Here is a 20328-nt window from a genome sequence, read left to right as displayed (position 1 = left end):
GAGAATGAATCAGGATCAAAGATAAAATGTTTAAGTAAACAGAGGTGGAGAATTCACATCTAATCAATTTAATGCATATTGTGAGGATAATGGAATTTGCAGACAAACTTCAGCCTCTAAAACACTACGTGGTATGGAGTAGCAAAGAGAAGGAAGAGAACTATTTGTGAGGCAGTAAGAATGATGATACTGGAAGGTAAAGTGACACGTGTACATTGGAGAGAAGCAATTAATACTACAATATACACCGTGAATAGACTTCAGATTAGACAAGGAACAGGTAAAACACCTTATGAACTTTGATTCGGTCATACACCTACTATTAAGTATTTTAGAATCCTTGGAAGCATATACTATATCAAAAGAGATGATGAAAAAGGGAATTTTGATTCTAAAAGTGATGAAGGTATCTTTCTTGGATATTCTACTAAAAGTAAGGCTTACAGATGCTATAACTTAAGGCTAAAGAAGATTGTTGAAAGTGCAAATATAAGAATTGATGAAATATTTCAGGTACAAGAAAGAGCTTTTGAGTATGATTCAGATAACGATACAAATCAAGCAAGTACAAGTCACAGATCAGTTCAAAATCAGAATGCAGAAAATCAGAATGCAGAACGAGAACTATTCTTTGAGATTGATAATGGAATTCATGCTCAACTTGATGAACCTAGAGAAAAACAAAGAACACCAAGGTACGTTTCTTTAAATCATCCCAATGATTAGATCATTGATAATGCAAGTAGTGGAGCAATGACAAGAGGAAGAATGAGAAATGAGATTTGTTTGATTGAACAATTTGAACCTAAGAATACTGATGATGCATGCAAAGATGAATCGTGGACATGGGAATTAGTTCCTAGGCTCAAAGACAAGAATATTATAGGACTAAATGGGTATTCGAAAACAAAATGGAGCAAGAAGAAGTGGTAAGTAACAAAGCAAGACTAGTATGTAAAGGTTATCTACAACAAGAAGGTATAGATTTTGAAGAAACTTTTTCCCCTGTTGCAACATTAGAAGCAAATAGATTACTTTTGGCATATGCAGCTAACAAGATGGATGTCAAATCAGCTTTCTTGAATAGAGAATTAGAGGAAGAAGTATGTATTGAGCAGCCTAATGGATTTACACAACAAGAAGACATGGTATGCAGATTGAAGAAAGTAATTTATGGATTGAAACAAGCACCTTGAGCTTGGTATGTAAAGTTAGATAAACACTTGCAAAACATGGGATTCAAAAAGGGAAATGCAAATAGTAATATACGCCTAAGAGTTAATTCAGATGGATAACAGATTATAGAAGTCTTTGTGGATGACATCACTTTTTGAAGAAAATGATGAGGTAAGTAAAAAAAATCTAATGAAATGAAAAGTGAATTTGAGATGTCTATGATAGATGAGATGGAGTACTTTTTGGGATTGCAAATAACTTAAACCAAAGATGGTATCTTTATATCCCAAACTAAGTATCTTAAGGAATTGTTACTAAGTTTTGGTATGGAAAATTGCAAATTAGTTGGAACACCTGTGGTTACAAGATGTAAGTTAACTAATATGATGATTCCCCCAATACTATTCAGACAAGATATAGGTCTATGATCGGCGGTTTACAATTTTTGACTCATACTAAGCCTAACATTGCTAGAGTAGTTTGTATTGTGGCGAGGTATCAGGCAGATCCTAAGGAATCACATCTAACAGCAATAATAACAATATTCAAATATTTCAAGGGAACTTTAGAACTTGGTTTGTGGTATGATAGATCAAATGACTCCATATATGCTTACATTGATGTACTGTGGACAAGAAATGTTGATGACAGGAAAAGTACTAAAGGAGCAGCATTTTTCCTTGGACAAAGATTGGTTTCATGGTTAAGCAAGAAGCAAGGTTGCATCACAATCCACAACAGAAGCAAAATATGTAGTAGCAACTAATAATTGTTATTAGTTAATGTAGATGAAACGGATGCTAAAGGATATTGGTATAACATTTTCTAAGCATATTATCATACATTATGATAATACAATTAACATGTCCAAGAACCCATTTTTACATTCAAAAAGTAAGCATATTATTATTAAGTATCAAGTTCCGATAAAGAAAGTCACTAATAAGGAAATCTGATTGGAATATGTGCACAAAAGAGCAGGCTGCCAATATATTTACTAAACCTTTAACTAAAGACACCTTTGAGTACCTTAGAGGTATGCTTGGGGTAATAACCACACCCCATGAGGAGTAATTGATACAAATATGCATGAATCTAGTGTATTCAAAGCCCATTCATTCATCTAAATGTGATACTTGGTACTACTCCTTGGGGGGGTGGTCACATGGTGCAGTGCTAATCTTAGAGCTCTTATATAATGATTTTTTATATAACAATATTTGTTGGCAATTGACCTTTTTGGTTGTAGATTGGCTTGATCCAAGGTAGGAACTTTGATGAAATCATAATCAAAAGGGAAGAGAAATTTAGAGATTGCAAAAGATTCTTAATATTTGGCATATTAGCACCTTTTTCCATTGATGTCAAAGAGGCTAAGTTGTCGGTTCAGGTCAAGTTCCAAGTTTGAAGTTTGAGAACCAGTTCGCAAGTTCGACAAAATTTTGGAAAGGGGTTTGGGTTTGTTAGTACAAAAACATGTAAAAGAAAAAAAAAATATATATATATATATACATTTTAATAAAGCATGAGTTAAAATTAGAATGTAGCATAGTAGCATAAACACATTTAAACAACAAAAACTTTAAAACATCATAAACAGTTAAACTTGTAATCATAGTGATCATACCATTACATAGTAACATAGTTCAATCAACTTCAACATCAAAGATTCAAAACATTTAAAATATCAAGTTCAAGTATCATTCTTTCACCTTCATTGTTTAACTAATGGAATGAAAATCTATTAATATTCTTAATTCTAAGTTCTTCAATCTTCATCTTCTTCTTCTAGTTTAGCTAGTCATTCCAGATCCGTCAAATCTCGCAGTGGTTACTTACATCAACGACACTCCTCCACGAGTTCACAAAGACAGTTCAAGGCTCATGTTCACCTACAATCTTATCCTTTTGTGATTGATTTCTTTTTGCCAAGGAAAGACTCATAGTCTTCTCCTTGTCCTTTCTCTTCTTATCTCTTGTTATTTCTTGTTTTTGTTCACTTTTCTTGGACACCATTTGGTGCTCCTGCTGTTGTTAGCTTTTTGGTTGTAAACTCTCATTCCCATGGACCTTTTGTGGTCTTTTGTTGGACATTAATAGTCTTATCTTATCTTATCTTCATATTCATATTCTTCTTCTTCATCTTCTTCTCTAGTGTTACTTGTGCTAAGGCCAATGGGATCAGCAATAGAATCAACAATGGTATTGACATCAAAGTCATCAAAATGATCAACTGTAAGCCAAGCACTGGAAGCATCCAAGTCCCCAATCTCTACACCTACATCCCACTTCTTTGTCTCCCCTTCTTTATATTCTTGACTCTTGTGCAAAAGAAGGTGCAAGTTGTTATGCGCAAATACTAGGTTCTCTTCTTTTTTTATTGCAACCTATTGCACTTCATTGAATGGATGAAAGAATAGGTGCTCCAATTTCTTTTTGATGCGGAAGAACTAACAACCTATAAAGATAACATAAGGTAAGCAATTAAAAAAGAATTAATTCAATCTTATAAAAAAATTAAAATCACTTTTTAGTCATGATTCTTTTGAAGATAAAGTGAGCTAATTTTTTTAAAATAGAACTTGTGATATAACTTTGATTGCAAGGGGCTGCAATGTTTGGAATTTTTGTCCATGGAGGTACCACCAACCATGAGCATCCTTCTTGAATTGATCACGAAGAGCATCATTACTTAGACCTCTAGCATTGGCAAACTCTATGAAGTCATCCATGATTACATCTCTTACATCATCATCAAGAAATATTCTTCTAAATGTTGCCTGGTACCCGTCAGACACTTCCATATCTCTATATGGTGGCAACCTTCCTGGTAGATCACAATATTGTGAGCTATAGTATTTGGGGTTCAAGGCATAAGCAAGCAAATGCAATGGAATGGTCATTTTGTTCTTTCATTAATAATTTTTTGCACTTGTTTGAAAAAGGTCTCTTACGGATTTTGCTCCTTCTCATTTATAACTTGCTTGATTTTCTCAATCATTAAGTCTATGCCATCATAGATCTCTCCAAGGCAAGGCCTATCCATGTCATTGTACCTAAGCATGCTCATTATGGGCTTGGTAATCTTAAGGAGATATTCCACATGTTCCCACCATGACTCAGCCAATAGCCTATCCTTTATTGTGTTTGCCCTTTTAGTGTTCTTTTGCTTCCATACACCCCAATTGTGGCTGATTACCATACCTTGAAGTGCATCTTTCACTCAAACAAGTCGTCTTAAGACGATTAATGTGAGGCAAAACAGATCTCAGCAACCTGTGACATAAATTAGAGCAAAAAACAAGAACTATTAGATACATATTTTAGAAAAGTATACACGTTGCACAAGTAAAATATGAAAAATCAGAAATTGTCAAATATTAATAATTAAATTACTAACTTGAGATCAAGTTCATTTACTTTCAATAGCTCCAATTTTGAGTAGTTCTTGAAAAGAGATTGAGTCATGTGATGGTTTGTGACAAACATTTGTATGTCCTCAGCCTCTTCATACATTGTTTTGATCCACTCAATTTGGTTCCCAATCTTTTGTAGTATAAGATTTGACTGAATGGACTACACAAGGTGTCCAAAAGATATGTTGATATCGTGATTCAACTAGCAAACATGTTGCTCTACAATACGTTTCTTGCACCCACTTGTTCAATGGCCCCAATTAGGATATCAGCAATAAATGGCCCATCTTTTACTTTACCCTCACAATCGACCACTTTCAAAAACATTGCCCCTTTAGGGGACACCGCAAGGACATTGATCAAGGGACGGTTCTTGGAATCCTTCTAGCCATCTGAAACAATTGTCACCCCTGTCTCAACCCATGAGTCCCTTATGGGCTTCAATTGATTTTCAATCCGTTGGACCTCGTCATCCAACAAGGTGATGTGCACTTTCTCATACCTGGGACCACAATACCCTTTTGGAACTTCATTGGCACCCCTCAACACGTCCTTCCAAAATGGAGAGTGGACAACATTAAAGGACAACCCATTTGCACACAGGCACCTTCCCACCTTAATGTCAGCAATTTCCCGACCCTTATTTTGAAAAGTAGTTTCTAGTGGCCCCTTTCTTTTGTGTGCCATGGGGACAAATTCAGTGTCACTGTCCGCTATGATACTAAAGAAGGGGTGGTCTTGTACTATAACATCTGGGGGGGTTGCATTCCCTTTGCTCTTTTACTTTTATTGGCATTGCTACTGTGTTCTGCTGCCCTGCGTCCTTCTCTCTCTTATGTTGCCTCATGCTCTTCAATATATTTTTACACAGTTTGATTTGGTATAGGGGCACCTTTTTTGCCAGGGCATTTCTTGACTCCTCTTCTAGTGTAACCACATAAATGACCTACCACACAATAATAAGAACTATTTCTTTCTACACCACATCCTCGACATCTCCAACGGAATGCACCACCTCCTGAAAGGGGTTTAAAATGTCTACATGCTTCCATAGAGGAGAATCAGAGTTGGGTTCCATTCTTTGTTCAGTGTTGCCTATTGATGGAGTGGTAGATGACATTCATTTCCCTATGGCAAGAAATTAGATACATGTTCATAATTTATATGCAAGAAAATGACAAATTTTGGAATAATGGAAAAGATTCAAAGAACATATGAAGATTGAAAGAGAAATGGAAAAATGAAAAAAGTTAAAAACTAGAACAAAAACAATAGCAAAGGGAATAAGATCTTACCATTTTCAGCCATTGCAAGCTTGCAAATGTGTATGAATGATGCACAAACACTTGAAGAACACCAACAAATCAATCTTCAAACTCCTCCTTCCACAACCAGATGCTTGCTCAAAAACTTATGTACTCTCCCTTAAGACAAAATAACCTATTTAGAAACATAAAATGACAATGAGACAGCACAAAACCAATTAATAACAACTTTTAGGTTTTATGGATGGCAAAAAACATTTTAAATTGCTATTAAAACACTTTTCCAGCCGTCCATGGGGCCCAATTTGCTGCGAGTTCGAACTAGGTTCAAAATTTTCAAGGTGTTTCGCCCAGGTTCGAACCCAGTTCGAACCAAATCGAACCAGGAGTGCAAAAATCGCACCCTGGTCGAGCCAAGTTCGAACCAAACCCGAACTTCGAACCAGTTCAAAGTTTCCTAGGTTCGGAGGGGGGAGGGAGGTGCTCGTGCAACTTAGCAAAGAGGGAGAATATCAGTGAAAAACCTTTCATCAAGGAAGGTATATGCAGGGAAGTATTAGAGATAATCAAGGAAGGAATATGCATAGAAAGTTTAAATTTTGAAGACTGTATATGTTGAGGATATTCAAAAAATTGCATTTATTGCTTACTTTTGGATTGATGGTTTTTCACCATATGTTGCCATCAATGCCAAAGGGGGAAACTGCTAGGAATTGAGGACATTGTTGGCACTTGGATGAGATGCAAAGATGTATTGATGGCAGGATTTTTCATAGATGATAACATATGCTCTTGTGTTCATGACAAACTCAAATTTTGTATATCGCAGGCTATTTATCATATCAGCAAGTACAGTAGTTAACTAATTTAGATTTGTGAGCTTACATGTGTGTAATAGAATGAGTGTAGACATCATATCTATGTTCGCTATACTTTATGTGATGTTTTGATTGAGTTATAGATTGTTTTGTGAAGATTGGTAGCAGACCAGCATTACAAGAAATAATGACAGAGACAATTGAAGGTATTTTTGCTATATCTTATTGGCAAATAGGAATTAATGTTGGTGAACATGGAAGATGATAGAAGACTTGTTCATGTACGTATATTTGGAAGTGAGAAGCAGTTGGTTTATTCTGAAAAGGTCACGAGTGTGTAACATGCGATGCATTTTACTGGCAGTCAATTGTGTTATTCTTGCGCATGGATTATCATTGTAAAATGTAATATTCTCATTGTAACATGTGGGAAACTTAAAGTAATGGTTGTATTGATGCTTAAATAAGCATGTATGCCTTAGCATAGTCCTATGTAATTAATTGCATATTGGGGAAATTCTAAGAGGCCGACTGAATTAATTATTTGTTAAGGGTATAAAGGGGGGAAAAAATTCCTCAATTGAGAGATATGGAATATATGCATGTGATGTATGGTATGCATATGATGCAAGCCTCAATGTTGATTATCAGAGCAGAGCAAAAATTATATTAGTTGATTGAGTGGACTTCAAATGAATTGTTTTGGCGAGTAAGTTGCAGATCTATCAATTCAATATCATTGGATATGTTATCCTAAAAGTTTATCTTTCACTTTTGTTGGAGCACTTAGACAATGGGTTTACTTGTTCTTCTCAGCCTTTAATAGGGTTAGAACCTTCTAATAAGAAATCAAGGTCTCATAACAGGGATCTGTCCTTTAACAGGGACTATTGTACTAAATAAATTGTATTTGACTCCTAACAGGGCCACATCCTTTCACAAGAAACTTATAAATTAGTAAATTATCTTGTGGGTACCATCCCCATTGGGGGTTTCCCTTTGATCAAGGGTTTTCCTAGTCAAAAAATCATTGTGGTTTCTTATTATTGTGCATCATTGTTTTGATTGTGGGAGATCAGATTTATAAGTTTGGATCTAATTATATTTGTTGACAACTAATTCACCGCCCTCCTCCCCCCACTTCTCAATTGTGAGTGGACTTTACTTCTTAAAATTAGCTCCTCCAAAGTGTACTTTTCATATCCTATCTTTGTTGAATATTGATCAATAGAGTTTTCTAGGTCTTAGTCATTGTCCTTGTCACTTACAGGACTACCTCATTTTCTTCAAGGGATCCAGTGAAGCCTCTATTAGAGTTGACAATTTAGTTTACCCAATGTACGTAACCTTCAGTGTTCTCATTTTCTAATATCTTTAGTGTCTCAAACTTGTCTTCGAATTCTGCAACTTGATTTGATTAATCTTTATATCTCCTTCATAAATACTACCAAGGTTCTCCCAAACATCAGATGCATATTTGCAACCCATGACTTTTAGCAATTCTGAATCACCCAAGCTACTAATAGTTGCATTTCTTGTCTTTACATTGTTTTCGTGTGCATTAATTTATTCTTGAGCAGCAAATGTACCTCTTTTTGGAGGAATATAGCGCTTTCTAATAGCATCAAGAACACAATACGGTATAGAGTCCAAATGAGACTACATTCCCTTCTTCCACAAGGTATGGTTGTTCCATCAAACATAGATACTTTGGTGCTCTGTTCACCAACCATTTTTTATTCGCCTCAAGCACTTAAGCTTCTTTAGAGGAATCTTGCTTCAATACTAATTGCTGAACACTACTAGGTTATAAGTGGGGTGGAAGAATGAATCAAGACATACAAAAACTTAATAATTTTGCAATACTTCTATAGAAACTGTTTAATCCAACCATCAGCAAAAGATATAGCAGTGATAACACATACACATGAACACTACATTTGCCTGGAAAACCAAAGATGGGAAAAACCACGGTGATAAATATATTCACTATATGCAAATACTAAATTACTAAGTTTTAGGCCAAAAGTCAAGGAACTCAATGTCCCTGCTGATTTAGGCGTACTACCAAGGATCTAACTAATCCTCAAGGAAACAGCAAATATAGATCTCCACAAAATCTGCAAAAGAACCACACTACTTCCCAGTAAACATAGTGAAAGAATGAAAAGAGGATCTCCTACTCTACTGTGGTGACCTCCTTGTCTAATTTAGCAATTTATACATGTGTTTTGATTTATTTGCATGATCTTTGCCCTCACACTTGACTCATACACACTTTGCAATTGTCTCACACTCTCTCATATTCGTCCCATCCTTTGCCATTCAGATATATACAGAACTGTCTAACAGAAACATCAACAAGGTGGGCCAAAATAATATAAGCATTATCATTACAATGTCGACCACATTGACCTCAAACACTTAATGCGGTCCACCCTAGGAGATAAAGTGGACCCAAATCCATCATTAAAGGTCTTCCCCAAGTAATGTAATTCATCCATACACATCGCAACATTCTCCGAAGCCAATCCTAAAGGTATGTGTAAAAACTAAAAAGGCATTAGAAAATAGGTTACCAATCAGCCAAAAGCCACTCTCGAAAACAAATAGTATCATCGGATGTACAACATGCCACAGTACAATCATTATAAGCCTCTTACTTCTTTCCTCAACCTATATCCAAACCAATAATACTCAAATCCAGTCACCACAAATAATTGAATCGATAAGGCGCCAACACAGACAACAATGTAGCACTTGTGACAACAAATCTTCACCTACAGAGTAAACCATCAAAAGATAGTTCACAACACAAACCATTTGACCATGTCCACTAAACTGCATACCCTTAAAGCCCATTGCGAAGCAATACAATTCATTCTTTGAGCCTTTCCAACCCTTCCTAACATATGCCTTTACTATCAACCAAACAACACATTATATCTTTGTCAAATGATCAGATGGGGACCTAAATACATGATAATGCAATATTCATAGAGCTCAATCATTATAACCAGAGCCACAAGTTGTCATTATCTCATACAGACTAATGCAGAGCATTCTCGCATAAGGTCTTCAATATTCTTGCCTGTCATACTGCTATCTTCCATATATACAGCAAACTATCTTAGTAGAATCTCTAAGCACTCAATGTCGAGCATCAATCATCATACTTCAAATCTTCTTTATCAATCATTTAGCGATCAATAGTCTTTCAAATCTTCATCACTCAATACCATAGCCTCAACAACTAGTTCTTAAATTTTCTTCCTCAATCAATAAGACAATCTCCACAACTCTCTAATTTCAACAAGCTGACATCAATACCATGCCAGAGGTTGACATCAATGACAACACAAATCATAATGCAAACACAAGTTACCTTACCTATATCAGAAATAAGCAAAAGTTTTGGGCAGATTTCCTTACATGTATTCAAAACGAGCAAAAAATATTGGCTGGATTTCCTTATATGTATTCGAAATGAGTAAACTTGATAACCTCTTTTTTCTCCACTTCGAAACCCATTAAGATTATGCTTTTTCATTTCAAGGATTGCATTGCTTTGTTCTCCAAAATCCCCTTGTTTGTTTGAGGGTTATCCTTTTCACTCCTTCAAAATTCAATCTTGTAAACAAAAAATTTCATCTCTAGTCCAAAGATCGTCCATTTTCCAATCTCAAGCTTTGCAATTTTCCTTACATTTCTTGGTGAAGGCTTCATGAGAAGGTTGGAAATGGTACCCAAGCTGGCCAGATTTCCAATAAGGTATTGGAATGAGCGATTTTTCCTTTCTTTCACTCCACTCATTTGAATTTCTTGAAATTTTCAACTAAGGTCTTTGCGGTTTTTTCACTTATTCCTCACTTAGTCAATGAACTTTAGTTCCCACTTTGCATTTCCAGTTTGATTTCAAATTTTGTTCCTCGTGTTGATTTCCAAAACTAGAGCGATCTCCCATTCAAAACTTCCTCCCTTGACAAACATTTTGACAATTTTACACAATGATATTTTCACAACTTCACCTTTGATTTCTCATTTTGATAATCACAACACTTCATATTTCATACTTCTCACCGAAATTAATCAAAATTCCACCAAAACTTGACAAGATACCACAAATCTTCCCAACTGCAAGGAAACTAAAAGACTAAAATTACTACCAAGCTAACAAACACCTATGATAAACTAAGCCAAAGACTAAGACACTAAGCAAAAAAAAGGGGGTCCCCATTTGTAATGGATCATGTATTTACAACACGAGTTCCTAATTATCAATTGTGTTTTGTCATTAATTTTGTATGTATTAGGCACGTATTATGGTTACTATTTATATTGTTTGCATGATTTTCCCCAAGTCACATTGAACCCCAAGTAAAAAATATCCAAACCACCATATCCAAAACTAAACCAACACCTTGGCTTGGAAGATATGTAAAACAAATTTGTCTAGTTCATTTTGGTCATTATGCATTAGTATAAATATCTTGACAAATTGAATAAATTATAAATGCAAAAAGATTCCTAGAAAGTTGATTCCTCCATACACATATCACTCAATAGTTGTCTTTGTTATTCTTCCATAATTTTCAAAAAATACAATGTAAGTATAACTATGCAAATCATATAGAAGCAACTATGCATAAAAGCCCTGCAAAATATACAGCTAGTATTAGCAATTAATTTTAAGTCAAATAATTCTTTTCAAGTCACTCACGACAATTCCATTAAGATATACTTTGTTGAGGCTTTGGTCATCCAAAGTTTATTAGTGAATTTCAAAATGGTAAATTCAAAGTTGCATGGATATGGATATGTATACAGATACAGTAACAGATGCAAATACAGTCATTTTTTAAGACCCCGAATATGGATCGACTGGATACAACATTAATAAAAACACACACACACACATATATGTAACACAAACACATACACATATATGTAACACAATTTTCTAAGTCATTAGGGGAGATTTCATCACTTCAAATACAATATAGTCAAATAAATAATCATAAATTAATTTAACACTTCACAATATGCAAAAATAGTAGAGATGCATTAAAAAATAAACCAAAAAGGGGAACACCAAAATAGAAAAATATTTAATTTGTCTTTTTCATTTGGTGTAGGTTTTGTTTACCAAAAATTTTGCATAGATGAAGGATTTCTAAAAGTAAACTTGGGAAGATTTATGTCAACTAAAACAATCAAATCATTTAGTATTCGGCAATGTTGGAAATCAAGGGATTTTGGGCACACATGGGTACAATATCTATACATTTATCTGGGTTGTATCAGATGCATATCATAAACAGATACCGGGATACATGCACCCACAAAGGGTTAGTGGAGTTTACAGCTACTCTAGGTAAATTTAAACATCTAAAAAATAGTTTAAAACTTTCAAATGCAGATTGTAGCATCCTATATTTATCCATGTACAATTTTAATCCTTAGCTACACCCCATTTAAGTGTCCAATGCTCCATGCCCATTATACTTTATCTACACTTGATTTTGAGAACATTTTTGGCAACTGGGTAGGTAAGGAGCAAGTCAACTTGCCATTAGCCTTAGAAGTCACCCCATACCCCATAAATCGAACCCAAATTTGAAAGGTATAATGGTCTTTAGATTTTAGGGGGATCTTAAAGCCCTGTCAGCCTCCTTTGAGTTTTGAGCCCCAAAATGGGTACATCAGGTAAAAAAGCAAAGCTGCCTCCCTTATTTTGAGAGAGCAATTGATCATCTCTTCTCTAGTTAGAGCCAAGGAATTCAACGTCAAGTCTCTCAAGAATTTCAATTCCAATCAAGGCAACTCAAGTAATCAATCTAATCAAGCATCAAACATGGAAGACAAGGAGCAATATTTAGATCTAAGCATGTGTGATCGCATTCATGTTCTTCCTCACCAGATCCAAGGTCAAGACAATATCAAGAACACTTTTAAGCATCTTCATGAGCAATTTGATACCATAAAGATATGTGAAGGTATAAGCATCTTATCAAGCCTCTACTACATAACAACACACTTTGTTTTCAAGTATTTCAATTTCAATTTCAAAGTTAATTCATCAACAAAGGTTTGACTTAGGCAAACCACTTTCCCCAAACATTTTCCCCATTTCTTGTGTGCAAGTGATGGGTGGCGTAGCTGCAGAAAAGGCTCAAGGAAGATCTAAAATAGAGCTACATTTTGACAAAAAAAATATTGGAAGTTGCAAGACCTAAGGCAACTTGACTCGCCCCAACCCTCTTGGTCGACCTTGAACTACCATTTTGGCCTAAAATCTGGATCACAGATCAGTCACTGTTTTGGATTTCCAAATATGGTATCAGGATTAGATTTATAGTTTGTTGTTTGCTTGCATTCATATCATTTCCTCTTTTCTTCCATTCTTACCCTAGATCTTGCATTTCAATTTCCATTTTAAGTCATCTTCCACTCAAGAGAAGGAATTCTTGCATTCATTCAGTGCTAAAGTCTCCTTGAGCCTAGTGGATCATATTATTACGATAATAGATAATAGTCTATTATTAGTTAATGGTAATCTATTTGTAAACTATGGCAAATATTAGAATGTTTCTAATATTTAAGTTAGTTGTAGATAATTGATAGCTAGAATAGAATGTTTATATTCTTTACGATCTTTTCCTAAGGAAACATCGTTCCATTCATTTGTATATAATGACCTCTTGGTCTCTATTAATAACAAGTAAATATTTTCCAATTACTTCGTAATATGGTATCAGAGCCTATACTTCAAACTTTTTTGAAAAAGTTATAATTTCTTTTGAAATTATTTGTTCAGATTTTTCAAAATCATTTCTAAGGTTTTTTCTGTCCTTGTGAGAAATTCCTCTATGCAAATCGCAAGTCTTGGTCTCTGGTCACATCTAAAATCATTGCAGAGCTCATTTCTTCTGAAAATCACGTCACAAATACATTCCTTGGCAACGCATGTCTGATATCTCTGGAATCACAGCATCATCTTCTTGGAAGTACTCACGTTTGTCTCTGCAAATCACTTTTTTTTTGCAGAGGACTCCTTCTGCAGCCATTCCTCAAAAATGTGCGGCTGGACAAGTTTTTTTTGGGGTAAATCATCTAATGATCCAGTGACATCTCTGCGTACAACAACATTTTTCCATATCTCTGTGGACCAATCGACTATTTGCTACTTCAAACTGCCATTTTCTCTGCAACAAACAACCTCCATAGCTGCTGACTAGGGTTTTCTTCGAAACCCTAGTTTTTGACCTTGAAATTTTTTTTTGATTATAAATTCTTGGTGGGCTTTTTGAGAGCTCAACTAGGTTGTCATCCATTTTTTTTGGGTGCCTCAATTTTCAAGCCACCAAATCTAGAAACCGACTACATTTTCTATTTGGTTTTTCGAGCTCTCTTCTGGATCATCCTTCAAATTTTGTGGGTCTTATCATTTTGCCTCGAAGAATGTGCCATGGCATCTCTGACAAACATTATGATTGAGGGCAATGCAAAATTCAATGGTCGGAGTTACAGCACTTGGAAGCAATGGATATTAGCAATCTTTGAATATCAAGATACCGATCAGATTGTTCTTGGAGTTACACAGTGTCCGATTGCACCTAGTCCTAATCAGGTCACATAGGATTTGATTAATAAGGAAGTGGTCATGCTTCTAATATTATCTGTAGCTGATGAACAGATTCCATCCGGTACGACAGTTGTCGAGATATGGGCACATCCCAAGAATCTACATGAGACTTCTGACAAAAGCAGTGCCTTCTTCCTAAACCACTCTATTTTCTATTTTCATGGATGAGTGCACATTGCTCTAGACTCACCTAAATCGGATTCAGGAAATCCATGATCAGTTGCTTGCCATTGGTTGCAAGATGGAGGAGGAGGACATTGTGGTCATAACCCTTATAAATTTGCCCAAGTCCTACAAGCACTTTATCGAGACTCTCTACATCACTTCTACTAGTGTTGATCTGCAATTCACTGAGCTCTGCACACTTCTGCTTCAGCAAGATCAGTGGAAACAACAGTTCAGTACTAGCTCCACCTCTCAGAAGGATATAAGCAAGTTTCAGTAGTCGTCTCAACCGAAGTCTTCTGCTCCCAAAAGAAAAACATTCAATGCAACTATTGCCACAAGTTTGGGCATATGAAGGTTGAATGTCGGAAACACATAACTACACTATCTAAGCATTCCGATTTGCACCCCAAAGCGAACAGTGTAGAGCACACTGAGCAAATGGAATCTGCCTTTTATGCCTTCATGGCTAAAAGACTTGCAAATCATGTCAAGTTGTCTACCTGGTACATTGAATCAGGTGCCTCTTGTCACTTCACCCACCGCAGAATCCGGTTCCCTAACTACTGGCCTTATTCTAATTATGTTATCTTTGGTAGCGTAGAAGAGTACACTATTATCGGCAAAGGCAACATTCAGATTCAGTCTGCTAGGAGGAATCTCATTTTCATCGATGTATACTATGTTCCAGCGATGGAACTAAATCTACTCTCAGTCAGTCAATTACTGTGACATTGTTCACACTTGGATGTCACCTTCAGTTCACATCAGTGCACCATCACTGATCGGGCGACTTAGTCTACTATTGCAGTGGATCTTGAGGATCATGGTCTTTTTCGACTTACTGATTCTGGTGATTCTCGGGACTTAGCCATGGCTGCTCGATGGTCTTCTATTAGCACACTTTGGCATCATTGATATGGACACTTAAATGTGCATTATCTCTCTCAACTTGCTTGGGATGAGCTTGTCCTTGGATTGCTATAGATTCAGACTCAGCAACTTGAAGTTTGTGATGCATGCCAGGCTGGGAAGCAACATCGCACACCTTTCACCAATGTCGATTCATGGTGAGCTTTTCAAGTACTTCAGCTTGTTCATGCCGATATTTGCGGCCCTATGGCCACTCCTATTCTTGGGCCCAGGTATTTTATATTGTTTGTTGATGATTTCAGTAGAAAAATGTGGGTATATTTCCTTAAAAAGAAATTAGATGCATTTTCTATATTTCAGAAGTTTAAACCTCTAGTTGAAAAAGAGTCTGGGAAATCTATTATTACTATTAGATCAGACAATGGGGAGGAATTTTGTTTTAATGATTTCCCTAGCTTCTTGGATACTCATGGCATCTAATGCCAGTTAACCACACCACACACACCACAACAGAACAATGTAGTTCAACGTCAGAACAAAACAATCACCAAGATGGCTCGATCCATGCTCGAGCACAGACATGTTCCAAAGACATTTCGGGTAGAAGCAATACACCCACAATGGCAGTCAAAGGTAAAACTCTGCAATAGGCCTGGTCAGGTCGCAAGCCCAGAATCAGTCACTTGAAGATTTTTGGCTCCCTTGCTTTTGTTTGGATCCCTAATGCGTCACGCACCAAGTTGAATGCCAAGAGTCAGAAACTCATGGTTGCTGGATACAATAGTCGTCACAAAGCCTATCGCCTGATCGATGTTGAGACATCTCGACTCATCTAATGTCGTGATGTAGTCTTTGATGAGCAGCGAGGACCTTTCAAGCATGTTTCTCTTGTTCCTGATCAAGCAAACTAGCCTACTAAGGCTCATAATTTGGCAGTTAGGCTTCCATTAGGTCCACCTGATGGATAGGCTCCAGTAGCTCCTGTAGCTCCAATTATACCAATGATCCCTATAGAGACACCTCTAGCTTCTCCTATAGGATCACCTCAATTTTTAGATGCTTCACTTGAGTTTGATCCAGATTCTTCTAATGAGGAACCTGATCACCAAGCATCTCCTTATACTAATGTTGCTCGTTCTCCTCTTCGGCCTAAGTGGTGGGCTAAGACACTTGTTGATCTTCGTGATAATGAGCTCATTGATGGGAGAACTATTCAACAAAGTTGCATGGATACGAATACGGATAGAAATACAGATACGGTATTGGGTACGGATACAACCATTTTCTAAGATCTCGAATATGGATACGGCTGGATACAATATTAATAAATATCACATACATATATATTTAACACAATTTTCTAAGTTATTAGAGGAATTTTTCATTACTTCAAAAACAATATTGACACATAAATGCTACATAAATATTTATAAATTAATTGTAGAGTTGCATTGGAAGATAACCAAACAAAATGGGTTGCTGAATAGAAAAATATTTTATTTGTCTTTTGGTGTGGTTTTTGTTTATACCATTTCTTTTAAAACAATTGTATTAATAAAGTTTTTTAATTAAATTTGGGAAGATTTATGCCACATTTTTAAAAAATCAAATTACGTAGTATTTGGCACACTTGGAAATTCAACTTTTTTTAGATAGACATAGGTACAATATTCAATGTGTATCTAGGCAGTATCGAATACATTTCCAAATTGGATAGGGGATACGTGCACCCAAGAAAGGATAGAGGAGTTTTCGGCAACTCTGTTGCTCAGAAAAAGAGCAAATCTACAGAGTCTGTTAACTTTGCTCTCATGGCCAACATTTACAGTATGTTTGAACCTCAAACATATTCTGAGGCTAAAGGAATTCCAAAGTGGGAACAGGCAACAACATCTGAACACCAAAGCTTGCTGAAAAATAACACCTGGATCCTTTCTGATCTTCCACCTGGTAAGAAAACCATTGGCTGCAAATGGGTTTATAAAATCAAATACAAATTTGATGGTACTTTGGATAAGTACAAAGCTCGTTTAGTTGCAAAGGGCTTTTCTCAACATCAAGGCATTGATTATGAGGAGACTTTTGCTCTTGCTGCAAAGATGAGCACCATCAAATTAGTCCTAGCCATGGCAGCTCAATTTGGTTGGAAGGTCCATCAAATGGATGTCAAGAGTACTTTCCTGAATGGAAATCTCCATGAAGAGGTCTACATGACACAACCTACTGGTTTCAAGGTTGCCGGACAAGAACATCAAGTTCTCAAATTAGTGAAAGCTCTTTATGGCTTGAAGTAGGCACCTCAAGCATGGTACATAAAAATTGATAAGTACCTCAGTGATCAAGGCTTCCAGAGGAGTTCTTCAAACTCAAATTTGTACATCAAGACTACTGATACTGACATCATCCTTCTGGTCATTTATGTAGATGATTTGATCATCACTGGCATTTCCGGCATCTTTGATTCAGGGAATCAAACAGAATTTATGCTAGTCTTTTGATATGACCAACCTTGGGCTCATGCATTATTGCCTAGGTGTTGAGGTTTGGCAATAGTCTTCTAGTATATTCATCTCTCAGTCCAAATATGTCAGGGCTTTGTTAGACAAATTTCGTATGCAGAATTGCAAGCCTACATCTACACCTATGGAGAAAGGTCTCAAGTTATCCACAAAGTCTAATTCTCCTTCTATTGATAATACTACATACAGGCAACTAGTAGGCAGCTTCATCCACCTCTCTACTACTAGACCTGATATCAGCTTCACAGTTAGCTATATCTCACACTTTACGACAGCTCCTAAGGTTGATCATTGAATGGTCACAAAGCATGTGCTTCGCTATGTGAAGGGCACTTCAAATTATGGACTTTTGTACTCTCGAAGTTCTAATCCTAGACTCAGTGGATTCACAGATTCAGATTGGGCAAGTTCTGTTCACGATAAAAAGTCAACTTCTGGATATGTGTTCAATTTGGGATCCAATGCTATCACATGGACCAATAAGAAGCAGCAAGTAGTTTCTCTCTCCTCCACAGAGGCTAAATATAGAGGAACTATCAAGGCAGGATGTGAAGTTGTTTAGCTTCGTCGGATGCTTGAGGATATGCAGATGTCACCAGCAGGACCGACTACTCTTTTTGTGGATAACGAAGGCCTTATCAAGTTAGCACGAAATACAGTCTTCCATGAACGAACCAAGCATGTGGATGTTCGTTGTCACTACGTACGACATGGTTGAAAACGGAAAAATAGACTTGCAGTACATTCTTGACACAGATCAGACTGCAGACATTCTGACCAAGCCTCTTGGTCCTGATAAGTTTGTCAAACTTAGAGGACAACTTGGTGTTGTGGAGAGATTAACTATTAAGGGAGGGTATTACGATAATAAATAATAATTTATTATTAGTTAATGGTAATCTATTTGTAAACTATTGTAGATATTAGAATGTTTCTAATATTTAAGTTAGTTGTAGATAACTGATAGCTAAATAGAATGTTTCTTTCTTTATGATCATTTCCTAAGGAAACATCGTTCCATCCATTTGTATATAATGACCTCTTGGTCTCTATTAATAACAAGCAAATATTTTCCAATTACTTCGTAATACATATTGCTTCCAATCTATGAAAGAAGAACATCGGGATGAACTTCCTACGTTATCTATCATACCTCATCCTAGTGAACATTCATAATCATCCCCTCTTCTCTTTTTTTTTTCTCATTACATAGACAAGCACTACTAAGCAATTTATCTCAATTGATTTCAAGTAAAGAATTTTCTTTGAAGTCCACTCAAAATACACTCAATCCAATTGTATTTTATAGCGAAGAGCTTATTTGCTCTTTTCTAATTGGATGTAACTGTTCAATAAGTATAGTTACATATACACGTATAATATATGCATATGCAAATATGCACAGAACGTATGTTTTCATATACAGTTACATGAAATTATGCATGTATGGATAATCTTAAACACAATACACATATAGAAACAGCAGGTGTAACAGATAGCAAAGTTTGTTGAAGTCCAAAGGCACAAATTAGGATTAATATAAAAGATAACGGGAAAAAAATCCCGTATTTGAAATTGACTGACAAACTTGATGGTGAATGTATATGTATGGAATGGGAAGATGTTACCATTAGAATTCAGGGGATCTCTAGTTTAAATTTGCCAACCGCATTTGGCGGTTATGTATATATACACACATAGGCACATATACATAGATGAAATTGCCTCTAAACCTAAAAGCATCTGCATGACCCCCACATACTGAAAGTTCATAGATGGGTCTGTTTCAGACAAGATTTTTCCAAATGATATTGGGTACTGTAGATACATTAAAGGTGAAGAATAATACTAACCCATAAGTTCCTTCGCCAATCTGCTCAAGCTTCTCGAAACAGCTGACGCTGCGAGATCCCCATGATGGGGACTCCTCCAGATTAAGCTGTCCCGCTGTTGCTACCGCCATCAACCCTCTGCACGAGAAGCAATGTGTTGTCTCAAATATGACAGAATAATCGGCTAGATGATCCGATCGAGCGAAAGAAAGAGATATAACGAACAGTGGATTATCACAGAAATAATATGACGAGTTAAAGGAATCTGCGTCGTTCTCCAATGGTTGGAAATGCTAGATGTAAACGGGTAACCAAAGTATGGGCGCTCTGCGACAGAAGGCGAAGTTGTCGATATCTGGGAGCTAGTAAAATTCCCTATGTTTTGGATTCACTTGGATTGGGTAGAGCGTATTTAGACATTAGTGTGAAAATTTTGTCATTTGCATTAAACAAGAAGAGAGGGGTAATAGTTATGTTGTAGTAAAATATATTTTATATTAGATATTAAGATCTTAGTATACAAATTTGAAAATTTGAAATCTGAATTTAATAGCAATGTCTCATGATCTAGAATTGAACAAAAAATTGAAAGAAGTAGAGGGAAAGATAAAGATTGAAA

At 36.1% G+C, this 20328-nt stretch overlaps 1 protein-coding gene across 5 annotated transcripts in view; it reads right to left on the bottom strand.

Moving 5' to 3' along the window:
• LOC149529565 (cyclin-dependent kinase C-1-like) overlaps window positions 1-20093 on the bottom strand; it is a 71183-nt gene extending 51090 nt beyond the window's left edge. For 2 of the 5 annotated variants that reach the window (XR_016359259.1, XM_089811846.1), the window contains exons 1-2: window positions 19935-20093; window positions 19731-19847 (exon numbers count right to left, since the gene is read on the bottom strand). Coding sequence is in view for 3 of the 5 variants with exons in the window: in XM_089811846.1 (XP_089667972.1) it covers window positions 19731-19840 (110 nt within the window). In the remaining 2 variants the exon portion in view is untranslated. Of the gene's footprint in view, window positions 1-19730 lie in introns of all 5 variants that reach the window. The other 3 variants (XR_016359258.1, XM_089811844.1, XM_089811847.1) reach the window with 2 other exon arrangements.
• Between the last annotated feature and the right edge of the window lie 235 nt (window positions 20094-20328).

This window comes from Cupressus sempervirens, chromosome 11 (assembly GCF_028749045.1).
Source record: "Cupressus sempervirens isolate cs-2001-9-10 chromosome 11, ASM2874904v1, whole genome shotgun sequence".
Classification (NCBI taxonomy): Eukaryota; Viridiplantae; Streptophyta; class Pinopsida; order Cupressales; family Cupressaceae; genus Cupressus; species Cupressus sempervirens.
This window is presented reverse-complemented; position numbering and strand designations above follow the sequence as displayed.